The 15787-nt window shown below is 47.8% G+C and overlaps 1 protein-coding gene across 1 annotated transcript in view; it reads right to left on the bottom strand.

Moving 5' to 3' along the window:
* Window positions 1-15787, bottom strand: part of CFB (complement factor B) — a 51189-nt gene that overhangs the window by 13033 nt on the left and 22369 nt on the right. Inside the window, exons 20-24 of the mRNA XM_029585939.1 lie at window positions 9180-9573; window positions 1372-1605; window positions 1082-1267; window positions 476-649; window positions 89-187 (exon numbers count right to left, since the gene is read on the bottom strand). Coding sequence (XP_029441799.1) covers window positions 89-187; window positions 476-649; window positions 1082-1267; window positions 1372-1605; window positions 9180-9573 — 1087 coding nt within the window. The remainder of the gene's footprint in view (window positions 1-88; window positions 188-475; window positions 650-1081; window positions 1268-1371; window positions 1606-9179; window positions 9574-15787) is intronic.

Here is a 15787-nt window from a genome sequence, read left to right as displayed (position 1 = left end):
CGATCCTGAAGCTCCTCCTGGATGCTTCGCACCTTTTTTTTTGTTTTCCATTGGACGATAAAGCTTGTTCGCTATAACATTGACTTACTCTCATCCACCTTGTCTGGGTCCGCCACCTCGATAGCCGCGGAGAGTGAGGAGATAAAGGAGGAGGCGACCTCTTCTGGGGTGTCGAAGGTGTACCAAGCTAGGAAGAATGGGGGAAAAAAAAAATAGACAGGGTTAGGGAATGATGCTTTCAACTATCCCTGTAGCCGGTGCAGGAAAGGGCGATGGATTTATCCGCCCTGTAGGTATCTGCATAGAGATGGAGGGGGTGGTGGAGGGAGGGGGGGGGGGTGGCTTATGGTCCATCATGTCCCTCCCTTCCCCTTATCACACAGGGCAAGGAAGGGGGGGCTGAGGATCGATCGGGTCCTCTCGGCGCCGAAAGACCGGGCGGGAGACGTGGGAGAAGAGCAGCGGAAGCTCCTACCTCGGCAGATGGGCTCCGACCCGCTCCAGTCTTTGGATTCCAGGCACTCCCTCTCGGCGGAGCCGAACATGACGAGCCCGGCCTGACACCGGTAAGTCACTTTGTCCTCCACTCGGTACTGTGTGCCGGACTTGATGGCTCCGAGGGGCGTCCCTGGGTTTTTGCAGTGCCCAGCTGAGCGTGTGGAGCAAAGGAGGAGGAGATGGTGTGATCATGAGGGAAGGTGGCATTTCAGGCCTACCTGTCATCCATAACAGGGGGGGGGGGGGGGGGTTACAGTCCACGTAAGCCACAGTTTAGCTGCACGGAGCCTTCCACTGTAAGAGCAGAAGACCTGCAGACGACTGGATAACCCACAGTTTATTTTATGATTGGTGTCCTTCCTGTAAACCACGTTCCCAAATAAACGGGGCCACCCGACGCAGGTTGTACAGAGGTTGAAAATACCAAATCCCAGCCTTAACCGCCCGATCCCTTCAATGCTTAACTACAGGGAGCGCTCCCCCCGCAATCTTACACAAGAGGGGGCCCAGGCAGAGAACGGTGAGATCTCACGATGAGGTCGTCCCCCCACCCCCACCCCCCCCCCATCTAGGGTTAACTCACAGCCGTCGTCGCAGATGGCGGTCTGCCCGCTCCACTTCCCATTGGGCAGGCAGGTGCGGTTGGCGGAGCCCTGCAGCGTGTACCCCCCGTAGCACTCGAAGGTCAGGACGCTGCCATTGTAGAAGTGCTGCCGCCGGGGCTGGTAGTGGCCGTGCTCGAACTGCACGGGCGTGGGGCACGTCACGTCTGAGGGAGCAAGGGTGGGAGAGGCTTAGATAGGGGACGGGAAGTCACGGCCCTACCCCCGCCACCGAGCCGCCAAAAGGGGGGGGAAAAAAAAGAAGTCTCACCCCTGCACTGTGCGTTGGCGATGGCTTTCCCGGACGCGCTTCTCATGGCGGTCCACCTGCCGGTACGCAGGCAGGTCCTGCTGGAGACGGGGTAGGGGTACGTCCCTTCCGGGCACTTGTACTGCAGCTTGCTCCCCGTCTGGTTCTCCTTGCTGAGAACGTGTTCCCCTCCCGCGATGCCCACCTGGCTCAGGTCACAGGTCCTCGCAGGCGGTTCCGGTGGGGTCCCGTCCACTAGAAAGTGTGAAAATTTAATAAACCTTCCCTCCTCCCCCCCATCCTTTAGGGTTGCAAGCTGGCTCCAGATTCCGCCCAGTAGGCTCGATCCGGTCCAGGGTTTACACCCTCCCCACCCCCTCCCTCCCTTGCATGCAGGGTCTCGCAGCATCACGTTTCTTTGGGGGGGGACGACAACCCATAATAGGGGATATGAGAAGCACAAATCCCCCCCCCCCCCCCCCACAGGCAGTGCAGTAAATCCAGGACTGCATCAACCTTTGTCAGACAATTCTGGAGCCAGTCCGCAAAGCTCCTGACCCCCCCCCCCCCCCCCCCCCGGAAAACCAAATGTACATTTCAAGGGGTATGAAATGGCGACAGGAAGGTAGGTAGCCATCTCGGTGGCTGGAGGAGCCTCCATCATGACCAGGTGACTCCGTGTTACCCGGGGCCGGGACCCCCAGCTTGTCTAGGTGACGGGGAGTCGTCAGGTCCCCTCTGCACTTGGGGATACTGACACAGCCCCGGTTAAACTTTTTGTTTTAAAACAAACAGTAGGGACACAAAGCTTGCACCTGCATTAAAAAAAAAAAAAAAAAAGAGATTTACAAGCTCCAACCTCTGCCCGGGAAGGCACTTGTTACCAGAAATTGTCCACTGGGCATATCATTAGCAAATATTTACCGCTCCCGGTCATGTCTGACTTGCTGACGAGCAAATGCCACGTGTCGAAACGAATCCTGCTGTGAATTGCTACTCGGGGGGGGGGGGGGGGGGAGGCTGACTTCTACCTTTCCGTAAAATCACTAAGGGAGCCTCGGGTAGCCGTACATTTCTGACTCTGGTGTTGATGTTTTAAGGGAGTGATTTTTCCTACTGATGCTGCTGCATCCTAAAGACTGGATGGGGGAGAGGAGAGGGGGGAGATCTAACCACATAAGCAGCACGTGATTGATAGGGAGTCTCTGACTTGTGTATGGGGGGGGGGGGGGGGGGCATGGATCAGAGCTCCGCCCTTGTACAAGGGAAGGTGCCCACCTGGCAAATAGGATTACAAACTGGCTCCAGATTGTTCAGAATAGGTTGATCCAGTCCTGACTTTGTTACAGAGGTTAGCGTATAAGGTTGATGCCACCTTGTGGCTATTTGTGGTATTGCGTGGTTTTCCACTTCCTGTCTCCGGCGTTACCTTAAATCTTGTGTGCTGCCTGCTGGGTAATACAACATGGCACCCGCTCACTAGTGGTTTTTGGTTGGTTTTTTTGCTTCTACATATGAAACAGACTTTGCACCACTGCCTGCAGGGAATGATTTCCCTCTTCTATCTCCCTCCCCCCCCCCCTATCCTCCCGAGAAGAGCAAGACTACAAGTCTATGCAGTTAGAGGGGGGATAAAACCCAGCTGGATCAGCCTGTCCTGAAAATCTGGAGCCAGTTCTTGACCCTGTTGATGCCTAGAGCCCAGAGTGAGTGAACTAGGAAAAACAAAATGGTGTCACTGTACCTTTAGGACATGTATCCATCATAACCCAGCAGGGACTGTGCAGAAGGGCTGACTATCCCTGCCACACCTTCTTGTTTGTTGAGGGTTTTGTTACTCAAGTGATACCTTGGCAGAGGGCAGAAAAATTCAACCCAGCTTCTCGGGAAAGACCTCACCCAGTCACTTACCACTTCCTTCTTGTGAAGGGCTGTGCTGACAGTTGTTTGTGGTGTTGGCCAACTAGCAGCTTTCAGTGAATGAGGAAACGGTGGTAGTCACCACAGGGCAAGACCTGATTAACACACAGAAGGAACGTGACCCAGTACTTCCCTCTTAGCAAGTACTGACCCAGTGTCCCTACATGATCATCATGATTGGTCACAGAATGACGGTATATAAATGGCGTTAGGGGACACTGATTCCTCTGAACCAGTACTGATCCAGTGTCCCTGCATGATCATCATGATTGGTCACAGAATGACGGTATATAAATGGCATTAGGGGACACTGATTCCTCTGAACCAGTACTGACCCAGTGTCCCTACATGATCATCATGATTGGTCACAGAATGACGGTATATAAATGGCATTAGGGGACACTGATTCCTCTGAACCAGTACTGATCCAGTGTTCTTGCATGATCATCATGATTGGTCACAGAATGACGGTATATAAATGGCGTTAGGGGACACTGATTCCTCTGAACCAGTACTGATCCAGTGTTCTTGCATGATCATCATGATTGGTCACAGAATGACGGTATATAAATGGCGTTAGGGGACACTGATTCCTCTGAACCAGTACTGATCCAGTGTCCCTGCATGATCATCATGATTGGTCACAGAATGACGGTATATAAATGGCATTAGGGGACACTGATTCCTCTGAACCAGTACTGATCCAGTGTCCCTGCATGATCATCATGATTGGTCACAGAATGACGGTATATAAATGGCGTTAGGGGACACTGATTCCTCTGAACCAGTACTGATCCAGTGTCCCTGCATGATCATCATGATTGGTCACAGAATGACGGTATATAAATGGCGTTAGGGGACACTGATTCCTCTGAACCAGTACTGACCCAGTGTCCCTACATGATCATCATGATTGGTCACAGAATGACGGTATATAAATGGCGTTAGGGGACACTGATTCCTCTGAACCAGTACTGATCCAGTGTTCTTGCATGGCGTTAGGGGACACTCTTTTTTACTGTTTCTATTTAAGTAATGATTTTTAGCTACTTTTAGTCGGATTTTATTTGTATTGACTGTTTAATGTAATGTTTTATTCTAATCTATTATTTTCATTGTTTTTATTTATTTTTATTTTTTTGCTTTTCTATACCGATGTTCCTGTAAAATATTCATATCACAACGGTTTACAATGTAACAACAACGTTCGCTCTGGGCGATACAAAGAACAGAGGTGGAATATTAACAGTGAAATAGTATATTTTTATAGTATTAATGTGTAAACTGTAGAGATAGAGACATGGGTTCTCTCTATAACGGTATAGAAAAGCTGTATAAATAAATAAATAAAATGAACTGACCTAGCTTCCCTACATGACTTTAGGGGGCACTCTTCCCTCTGAACCAGTACTGACCTAGCATCCCTACATGACATTAGGGAACACTCTTCCCTCTGAACCAGTACTGACTCAAGGTCCTAGCATGGCATTAGAGGACACTCTTCTTTCTGAGCCCGTACTGACTTAGCATCCCTACATGACGTTAGGGGACACTCTTCCCTCTGAACCAGTACTGACCTAGCATCCCTACATGACATTAGGGGACACTCTTCCCTCTGAACCAGTACTGACCTAGCATCCTTACATGACGTTAGGGGACACTCTTCCCTCTGAACCAGTTTTGACCTCGCATCCCTACATGACATTAGGGGACACTCTTCCCTCTGAACCAGTTCTGACCTCGCATCCCTACATGACGTTAGGGGACACTCTTCCCTCTGAACCAGTACTGACCTAGCATCCCTACATGACATTAGGGGACACTCTCTTCTTTCTGAGCCCGTACTGACCTAGCATCCTTACATGACGTTAGGGGACACTCTTCCCTCTGAACCAGTACTGACCTAGCGTCCCTACATGACGTTAGGGGACACTCTTTCCTCTGAACCAGTACTGACCTAGCGTCCCTACATGACATTAGGGGACACTCTTCCCTCTGAACCAGTACTGACCCAAGGTCCTAGCATGGCCTTAGGGGACACTCTTCCCTCTGAACCAGTAATGATCCAGTGTCCTGGCATGGCGTTAGGAAACACTCTTCCCTCTGAACCAGTACTGACCTAGCGTCCCTACATGACGTTAGGGGACACTCTTCCCTCTGAACCAGTACTGACCTAGCGTCCCTACATGACGTTAGGGGACACTCTTCCCTCTGAACCAGTTCTGACCTAGCGTCCCTACATGACGTTAGGGGACACTCTTCCCTCTGAACCAGTACTGACCCAAGGTCCTAGCATGGCCTTAGGGGACACTCTTTCCTCTGAACTAGTAATGATCCAGTGTCCTAGCATGGCGTTAGGAAACACTCTTCCCTCTGAACCAGTACTGACCTAGCATCCCTACATGGCATTAGGTGGCACTCTTCCCTCTGAACCAGTTGACCCAGCATCCTAGCATGGCGTTAGGAGACACTCTTCCCTCTGAACCAGTAATGACCCAGTGTTGTCCTAGCATGGCATTAGGGTACACTCTTCCCTCTGAACCAGTACTGACCCAAGGTCCTAGCATGGCCTTAGGGGACACTCTTCCCTCTTAGCCAGTATTGACCCAGTGTCCTAGCATGGTCTTAGGGGACACTCTTCCCTCTAAACCAGTACTGACCCAAGGTCCTAGCATGGCATTAGGGGACACTCTTCCCTCTTAGCCAGTATTGACCCACTAGATCATCCTGTAAGCCAGTACTGATCTAGTGTCCCAGTTTGGTGTGAGGGAGGGGGGCACCCTTATCTCTGAACCAGTATTAATCCATAGTCTTAGCTTGACTTTATGGCTACTCGTCCCTTTGAGATAATATGGACTCAATGTAGTGATGGCTCTACTCTGGTCATGAAGGGTGCCATAGCACTTCATCTATCTGTCTATCCATCTCCCTAGATAGTCAACCTTGCCTTCAGGAAATGTAAAAGATTTAATATATATCTAGGTTTAATATATATAGGTCGCCATCACAAGGGGAGGAGGACAGCATGCAAAGGTGAGGTGCTGTTAATGGGGGGAAGGCCCTAAATCTACCAGATATAGTTTGAGAGAGTGCCTACTGCTGGAGCAACCAGAGCCAGGGGTAAGCAACTCCATTCTTCAAGTTCAGCAAACAGCTCTGGTTTCCAGGATATCCATCATGAACATGCGTGAGATATATCTACTGGCCCTGCCCTTATAGTGTGCAGCTAAATTTCCTCATGCACGTTCACTGTGGATTATCCTGAAAACCAGAGCTGTTCGCGGCACTTGAGGACCAGAGTTTGCCTGCCCCTGAACTAGAAACAGGGTGGGGAGGGATACTGGCATCCTCGCAGGAGCCCCTTTCTCAAGCAACGAGGCGACACTGGAACTGGACGCCTTACCGTATGGTTCAAGACGGGCAATGGATCGGAACCGACCTACGCTGCCTTAAGGGTCCTGGATTTCAGAAGGGGGACAACGAATGATTGGTTAGGTTAAGGAAACCTTGGATCCAAGAGGGGGATCCAAGAGCTACAGAGCAACTACGGACAGTGGTGAAGAGCAGAATTGAAATGGCAACCAATCATTGCATCAGGCAGGTTGGCAAGAGGAAGAGAAATATAGAGACCACTGGAAATACAGACACAGGAAGAGGACAGGCAAGATTACAAGGAGAAACAAAGGGAGGGCAAGAAAAACTACCAAATAGCCAAAGGCACGAACACAGGAGGATATTGCCTCAGTGAAGGCAGGGGAATAAAACTTTCTTTAGTTACAAAAGGCAAAAAGAGGAAGACCAAAAGGGGAACATCAAGAATTACAGGGAAAGAGACGGGTTTGCAAGGAGGAGGATCAGAAGAAAGCAGGAGATCTCAAATACCGATGCTGGGTATTCAAGCTAGAAGCAGAGGCTGGTGTGGTCTGTCTGGATTTCAGCAAAGCCATTGCTTTATTGATTGGCTTAGCAGAATTTACATCTCACCTCATCAAACTAGGCGCACTACAACAGCAAAGCTATAAAAACGCATAATGCAAAAACAGTATATGAAGTCACAAAGGCAAGCCAAGGCATAATCAAACAACAATCATAATAAATGCCCTGCATACAAAAAGACTAAAATAAGAGTGCTCCTCACCACCAGTGATAACAAGCAAACAGAACGGAGAACAATAATGTGATAAAATCCTATCCCCCTAAATAACAGAGCCCATAATTCAAAATCAGCCAACTTAGCCAGGTAGATTTTGGAAATCCACTTCCTATCTCTAGGAGTGAGCAACAATAACTGGATCTACGTTTTGGGATCCGCCGGGTAACTTGTGGCCTGATCGATTGATCACCGTCAGAGACTTATGGTCTTATGTCCTTATCCAACCACCCTCAACACCTCCCTTGACACAGAGTGATGTGGTCTCCTCCCCTCACATGCTACCAGCATTCATTATTTGACCACAGTGATCAATTAAAAAGGTTCCTGAAGTCGATATGTTTTTTTATTGATTCTCTAAAGGGCCAAAAAAAAAAAATCCATGGCTTTGACGTTGTTCACCGAAGAAGATCAGCCAGTTGGATAAAAAATTACGAATGGAATGAGATGCTGGTTGAGCAGCAAAACTCGGAAAACAATGGTCCATGGGTCCACTCTGGAGAAGGAAAGGTTGCCAGTGGAGTGCCAATGGGAGTCCGAGCTAGGTCCAGGCCCTCTTCAGTGTCTGTGCAGGTGACACTGGGGAAGGGTTGGAAGGGGACAGCAGGCTTGTTTGCAGAAGCTATGGAGATTTGCAATAATTGCCACACCCCAATGCCTTTGTGGAGGTGAAGAACCCGTAGTCAGCGAACACGCGAGAGACCTGGGTATTACGTCCGCTGAATTTGAAGCTGCCGGTCAGTGTGACAAAGCAGCCGAGTAAGCTAAGGGAGTATTTGAGTGCATTAAGAGAGGGATTCAGTGTGGTACAAAGAGAGAGAAGTGATATTACCCTCCTGGGAGCCTCTGGGTGAGACCCCTGCACCTTGAGAAATGTCTTCAGTTCTGGAGACCACATCTACAAAGGGACATCGACAGCGTGGAGGCAGTTTCTAAGAGAGGAGTGCCAGGACGGTGCCTGGGTGGCACTGCAAGGCATGCGCGGAGGGGGGGCTAAAGATGGTGCCCTCTGCAAGGAAGAAGGCAACAGGGAGACAGGATGGATGAACACATTCAAATATCCCAGCAGGTATCGATGAAGTACCAGAAAGGAGGCGTTTTCTGCAGCACGAAAAGCTCAACGTCAGGAGCAGAGGCAGAATTCAAGTCTGCACGGGCCGGACACGGGGAAGGGCAATGTTGAAAGGCATTCGCCTCGGGTAACCGAGCAGTTACCCCTCGGGGGGGTCGGAAAACCATCTCCTCCCCCAGTGGCTAAGTCGAGTCAGTGAGTGCTGCGGGGCGGCAATATTTTGCTGTGTGGCGGGGGGGGAGAGAGGTGAGATTTTGCAGTGGGGGGTGTCGGGGTGAGAAAAAGAAGCAATGGGCGTGGATTTCATTTTCAAATCTCTGCGCGCACTTCACCGAGCCCGCTCGGCACCTGCCGGTAAAGCAGGTGGCCCGAGTCCACGGGCCACCTGTGCACCCGCGGTCTTTGCTGGCCCAAGGGAAACGGCGGGAATGTTTCTGTCCAGAATTCATTTGCCCAATCTCTCACCCACCCCCGTTGCCCAGACCTGGAAACTGACGGGACTGTTTCAAAATTGACCTCCCAAGAGGCACCTCAGTGGTGGAGGGAGGGAGAAGGCCACACAGTGGGCAGGTACCAATGAGTAGGCTGCGTGGCCCCTGTAGTCCTCTCCCACCGACATCTTTTATGATTCTGTGTCTGCCCCCATGCACAATTCGCTTTTAGAGGTTCAGCGCTGCCTCCACTTACCGGCCCCTGGGGTGGAGGAGAGGACCAGAAGTGGGATGCAAAACGAGATAAGCTTCATCTTCAGAGACCCGCTGTCCTTCATCTTGAGCGAGCAGGGGGTGGGGTGCAAGGGTGTGGATCTGTGCTCTGCCTCACTCTCCCTCTCTCTCCTTCGGCTGTCGTCGGTCTCTCCGCGCGTGTGTCTCTCTCTCTCTCTCTCGCTTTCTGCCCTGAGTCTGAGAGTGGTATTAAAAGGGAGTGAGGTGTGGAGTTCAGCCTTGCAGTTAGAGGAAGGGCGCGCGGGGGGGGGGGAGCCAGGAGGAGGAGGGAGAGAGAGACTTTGCATAACCCCCCCCTGCTCTCGCCGCGCTTGTGCAATCTCTCCAGTGCTTACACATCTCTGTAACTTTTTCACCTGATAAGAAACTGTTTACAGGAACCTGTTCCATGGGAATTTGGCCAAAAAAAGCAAAGAATTTCAACAAAATGGAAATCAAAGCTGTGTGTTTGTGTCTGCGTGTGTGTTAGAAGTGGTGTGTGTGTGTGAGTGTGTGTGTTTATGCCTTAGGGGTGCGCACAAGCATTTTTTGTATTTTTTTTTTTGTTTGTTTAATTTCTTGTTTGGAAGGGGTTTTTTTGCATGTATTAAAAAAAAAAAAAAAAAAAAAAGAAACCAAACCAATGAATGGAGGAAAAAAACAATTTCTGGGCCTCTCCCCTCTGATCCTTTTTACCCTATTTTTCTTGTTCTTCATGGGGCTAGATTGGATCCCTGGTTGCTCCTGCCCCGCCGGAGGCACGGAGAGATCCAAGGCCCGGGGCCATTGTTAATTTCTTCCGTATGGGACGGTCCCTCCTGGGTCTGGGCCTGTCGGCTGCTGAATATTTCTTTCGTTTCCTTTTAAAAACGAATTGAAACAAAATGGGGGAAAATGTCATCCAAAGTTCCCATTTCTCGCCAAGCGAGCGCGCACCCTGTCTTCAGTGTTCTGCGTGTCTCTGTATGTGGGTGCGTGTCTCTCTATGAATGCATGTATATCTGGCTGCGTGAATTCGGGCTGTACGCGTGGCCAAATGTATCCTTCACTGTGTCCCTGTGTTGTCTAGTACTTCGTAATTATTTCTTTGCATGTTGCTTACTACATATGAAGTAGTTGTTTGTTTTGTGTTTTTGCTCTGCTGTAATTTTTGTTTACATTATTTGCTGCTGTTACTACCCTGGGCAATTAGCAAGATCAATCAGGAAATAGCATTTGAATTTGTTTGTGTGGGTTTGCATCTGTGTGTTATTTGAGAGCGTGTGTGTGCAGGTGCATATTTCTGTGTGTTACACGTGTATGGGTGATTCTGTATATCAATGAGTGTGATATCTGTGTGTGTGTTTCTGTGTGTTATTTGAGAGTGTGTGTGAGCATATTTCTGTGTGTTACCCGTGGATGGGTGTATGTGTATATCAATGTGTGTGATATCTGTGTGTGTTTGTGTCTCTGTGTGTTATTTGAGTGTGTGTGCGTGTGCATATTTCTGTGTGTTACCCGTGGATGGGTGTATCTGTATATCAATGAGTGTGATATCTGTGTGTGTGTTTCTGTGTGTTATTTGAGAGTGTGTGTGAGCATATTTCTGTGTGTTACCCGTGGATGGGTGTATGTGTATATCAATGTGTGTGATATCTGTGTGTGTTTGTGTCTCTGTGTGTTAGCCGAAAGTGCTTGCGCGTGTTTTCTGATTCCCCCGCTTGTGTATCTGCTTCTGCCAAGTGTTGCCGTGAATTTACTTGCTGGTTAAAAGACAGGAAACAGAGAGTAGGATTAAATGATCAATTTTCTCAGTGGAAAAGGGTAAACAGTGGAGTGCCTCAGGGATCTGTACTTGGACCAGTGCTTTTCAATATATATATAAATGATCTGGAAAGGAATACGACGAGTGAGGTTATCAAATTTGCAGTTGATACAAAATTATTCAGAGTAGTTAAATCACAAGCAGACTGTGATACATTGCAGGAGGACCTTGCAAGACTTGAAGATTGGGCATCCAAATGGCAGATGAAATTTAATGTGGACAAGTGCAAGGTGATGCATATAGGGAAAAATAACCCTTGCTGTAGTTACACGATGTTAGGTTCTGTATTAGGAGCTACCACCCAGGAAAGAGAGCTAGGCATCATAGTGGATAATACTTTAAAATCGTCGGCTCAGTGTGCTGCAGCAGTCAAAAAAGCAAACAGAATGTTAGGAATTATTTGGAAGGGAATGGTTAATAAAACGGAAAATGTCATAATGCCTCTGTATTGCTCCATGGTGAGACCACACCTTGAGTACTGTGTACAATTCTGGTCACCGCATCTCAAAAATTATATAGTTGCGATGGAGAAGGTACAGAGAAGGGCAACCAAAATGATAAAGGGGATGGAACAGCTCCCCTATGAGGAAAGGCTGAAGAGGTTAGGGCTGTTCAGCTTGGAGATGAGACGGCTGAGGGGGGATATGATAGAGGTGTTTAAGATCATGAGAGATGTTGAACGAGTAGATGTAACTCGGTTATTTTCACTTTCGAATAATAGAAGGACTAGGGGGCACTCCATGAAGTTAGCAAGTAGCACATTTAAGACTAATCGGAGAAAATTCTTTTTCACTCAACGCACAATAAAGCTCTGGAATTTGTTGCCAGAGGAGGTGGTTAGTGCAGTTAGTGTAGCTGGGTTCAAAAAAGGTTTGGATAAGTTCTTGGAGGAGAAGTCCATTAATGGCTATTAATCAATTTTACTTAGGGAATAGCCACTGCTATTACTTGCATCAGTAGCATGGGATCTTCTTAGTGTTTGGGTAATTGCCAGGTTCTTGTGGCCTGGTTTTGGCCTCTGTTGGAAACAGGATGCTGGGCTTGATGGACCCTTAGTCTGACCCAGCATGGAATTATAAAAAAAAAAAAAAAGATCCAGGAGCAGGAGCCTCCTTTTCTTTTAGTCTCTCGGATTCGGATAAGAAAATCCCAAAAACCTTTCCTAGGCCTGACAGTTTGTTCCTGTGTAACACACAACAGAGAGAGGAGGAAATAATTGTAAAGTGCAGATAGGACAGTAACGGGGAGAGTTCCCCCGGGTCTCGGGTCAGATCATGGCACATTTTGCTCCCCCCTCCCCAGGATCGGACGGGGGTTTCTCCCGCTCCTTCCGTGGCGGGGAGTCTCTGGTTTTCTCTCTCAGCTCTGGGGAACGTGCGCGCCTTCCCTGACAACCTTTGGATTTTGCACAGCCGCAGGAGGAAGTGCGTTTCTGCTTCCCTTTCTCCGGGGGTTGCCCTGCAGGTGCAGTCCGGCTTCTTGGGGGGGTTTCCAGTTCAGTTTTTTTGTCTGCACCTTTCTAATTATTGGTCCCCCTCGTTCCGTAGGCGGGCAGGGTCTGTCCGTGGTCGACGCCGGGTGAGGGATTCTGCTAGCGTGCAGGCTCTCGGGAGGGATCTGCGGCCGGTCCCGGCTTGCTCTGTTTGTCCAGCAGGTGTACCGGGGTTCTAGATCATGCAACGAAGTAACACAGTAGATGTCGACAGACGGGGACCAGTGGGCCCAACCCAGTCTGCCCAGTCGTTTCCTCCTTCGCCGTTCTAAGTCTGTCTCCCAGCTGAGAGCCGTACAAGCTTGACCGCCTGCGGGATAGTTCTGCCTATCCAAGTCAGTGGGGTCGCCTGCCCCTGGCACATGAGCATACAAGTTCCCTTTTTAATTAAACAAACACCCAGCCCCCCCCCCCCCCCCCCAAACTTTATTTTTCCTAACCTCTTAGCCCTGTTCCCTCCATCGCCCTCTGTCTTTGTCCCGACTGTGTTTGAATTCTGTTTCCACCACCTCCGGCTGGATCCTTATTAGGGAAGTAAACCCTCTGTGCGTCTCTCCCTCCAACCTCATATCATGATCCCTCTATCTGCATTTCTTTTTTTTTCTCTCTCTCTTAACGCCCCCGCCATCAAACACTTTTTTCGCGTCTTCGCGCAATTAATCCAGGCCCTTCCTTCTCAGCCGCTTTTTTTTTTCCCAGTGATAAGCAGAGCTCCCCCATTACCCCCCACCTCGGCTCTGACTCCCAGCAGGGCTGTCGCTGTGCCACTCTTCCTCTTGAAGTCAGCCCTCCTGAGGTCCAAGGCTCCTCCCCCCCCGGTCTTAATAGGGTCCAGTCCGGGTCAGAGTTCAAGACTGAACTACGCAAATCTCTTGGGTTGAATTAGAGATCGAGGGGGGTTGGACGGATGGTGGCAGCACTGACAACGCCTAGAGGGTGCCACTAAGCTAGCTGTCCCCTGAAAGACAAGTTCATCAGAGCTGTGACAGGTGCAATCAGCCCTTTCCTGAGCTCTTTCACTACTCTGGGATGTCCCAATGCCTTACCTATTCTTGCTCAAGTAAGCACGTCAAGTTACTTATCTTTCCTGCAATTGGGTTTGCCCCATTTCCTGTCTTTAGGCCCACCATCTTCCCCTTCTGGAAAAACTGAGCAAAAGAGCTGAACTGGGCAGATTAGATGGGCCTAATGTATTCTCCACTTAAATGCAACAGTTGCCAAGAACAATTAGATAAGTTAAACTCCCCAGTCTCTCCTCAAGATATTAAAATGAATATTGGGTTAGCAAAATATGGAAAAGCCCCCGGGACCAGATGGCTTTTGTGCTGAATTATCTAAAATTTTGTCTGAACAAATCTTAGTCCTTCTTAGAAATATGGTTAAGCAGTGCTGGAGAGTGGCCAACTTCCAGTATCACTGAATGGAGCAATAACTAAAATTGCACCAAAAATGGGGAAACGTTTAGAACTCCTGCATCTTGTCAACCAAGTTCACTATTTTTTTTTTTTGACTCATCAGTGTCCTGCTCTTTTGTGCTTGTAATCCAATCTGAGCCAGGGCCCTGTGAAGCTTCATTCGCAACAACCTGCGGATTTTTTATTACAATAATAGTAACAATCTCTGATTTTCTATGTCCTCCCAACATATTTAGACCTATCACTGCAGTATAGTACCTGGCTGGGGACCATGCACAAAAATAATTAGCATTTTGCAACTTATCAACAGAAAACCGTAGATCTCCCCCATTTTACAGCTCTCCATTCAAGCAAATTCAAAACATGTTCCCTAAAGTCTCCATTCAAACTCTGGCCAAAAATTAACATGGGGGTTTCTCAGTTCAGGCTCAAGTGGTTAACGAGTGCTTTAGATGAATTTCTCTGCAGTCCCTGGCTAAAATTTTGGGGTACTTGTGGAATCCCAGTTCTGACGATCCACGTGGACTTTGACTCATGGAAAAAAAATGCCACCAAAATATTTACTAAAATGAAATTAAAATTCACTCTTCTGTACTAAATAAAATGACAACAATGCTTCCAATTATTCCCTATAACTCAGTTTGCCTAATGATGATGATGATGATAAAATGCAAGCAACTATCCTAGTACTGTATATAATTATCTAGAAATAAAATAAAACCAAATATTATCTAAAAATGACCTTACTTGCCTTGTCTGCAAAACAACAAAGCTACACTTGTCTTAGTTCAACTACACTCAAGACTCATCCCTACTCCAGATAAGTGATTTATTGCCAAGTTAACTTAATAGAAAAACTTCCTGCAGAAACTAATTTTTTCCTTTTCTTTTCCAGTCCAAAAACGGGCTGCTGCTAACTTCTTAGCTCATAACTATCTCCCTCTTTCTGAAACAAAGAAAGCCTCATCTTTTTTTTTTTCTTTCTAGACTTCAAAGAAACAGAGAGCTGTGATTGGTTAATAAATCTCATTAGTCCCTTTTCTCTTAATGGCTACAGGGATGAATAGGTAATGTATCGCTTAACTAAATTCTGAAACAAAAGCTAACCTTTTCACCAGTCTGAATTTCAACAGTGTCTGATAGGCTCCCAGAAATTAGTTAATTATAATATCCTGTTCCTTTAGGAAGTAATGTTCTCAGGATGCCACTAATGTCCGGCCAGTGGCATAGCACCGGCTTCCAGCCAACAAGATCACTTACTTTTCTTTCATAGCGTTATTTGAAACCACAGGACACAAAACAAAATCTTTCTTATCCCCTCCTATGGAATTTTACATTTACCATGGATACACAGCTATAAGCTGTATTTCCCTCCCATTTTTATGTCTTTCAAAAGGGTATTTTGTTCCCCTCCCTTTGTGAAACATTTCTTCTGCAAACCTAAGAAAATAAAAGATGCAAAGGCCCCTTTTTCGTGTCCCAACTGTGATTTAAAAATTAAATCTTAGCTAGGCAGAGGGAGAAACAATTTAAAATTAACAAATGCTCCTAAGTCACTGACTTAAAACATAAAAACCTGGAAATGGTTTTGTGTTAGTCCTCTGAATATACTTACAGAGCAGCACTATGGGAAGTGTTTGATCCATTTGAGCAAGGGGGGGGAGGGCATTTTAATTAACAGAATTCTCCCAATTAGAGAAATGGGTAAGTTTTATGCCAACTAAGCAAAGTGCGTCTTCAGCTCAAGGGCCTGGGAGTAATATTTCACGAGGACAGAGATTTCTAGAAATGTAAACCCCCCCTTAATATTTGACCTTTTCATCTATCCAGCTTCAGGGGGAAAAAATCCCTTTTCAATTTTGTCCCACTTTTGCCAGTCA

Source organism: Rhinatrema bivittatum, unplaced genomic scaffold, assembly GCF_901001135.1.
Source record: "Rhinatrema bivittatum unplaced genomic scaffold, aRhiBiv1.1, whole genome shotgun sequence".
In the NCBI taxonomy this organism is placed as follows: domain Eukaryota; kingdom Metazoa; phylum Chordata; class Amphibia; order Gymnophiona; family Rhinatrematidae; genus Rhinatrema; species Rhinatrema bivittatum.
This window is presented reverse-complemented; position numbering and strand designations above follow the sequence as displayed.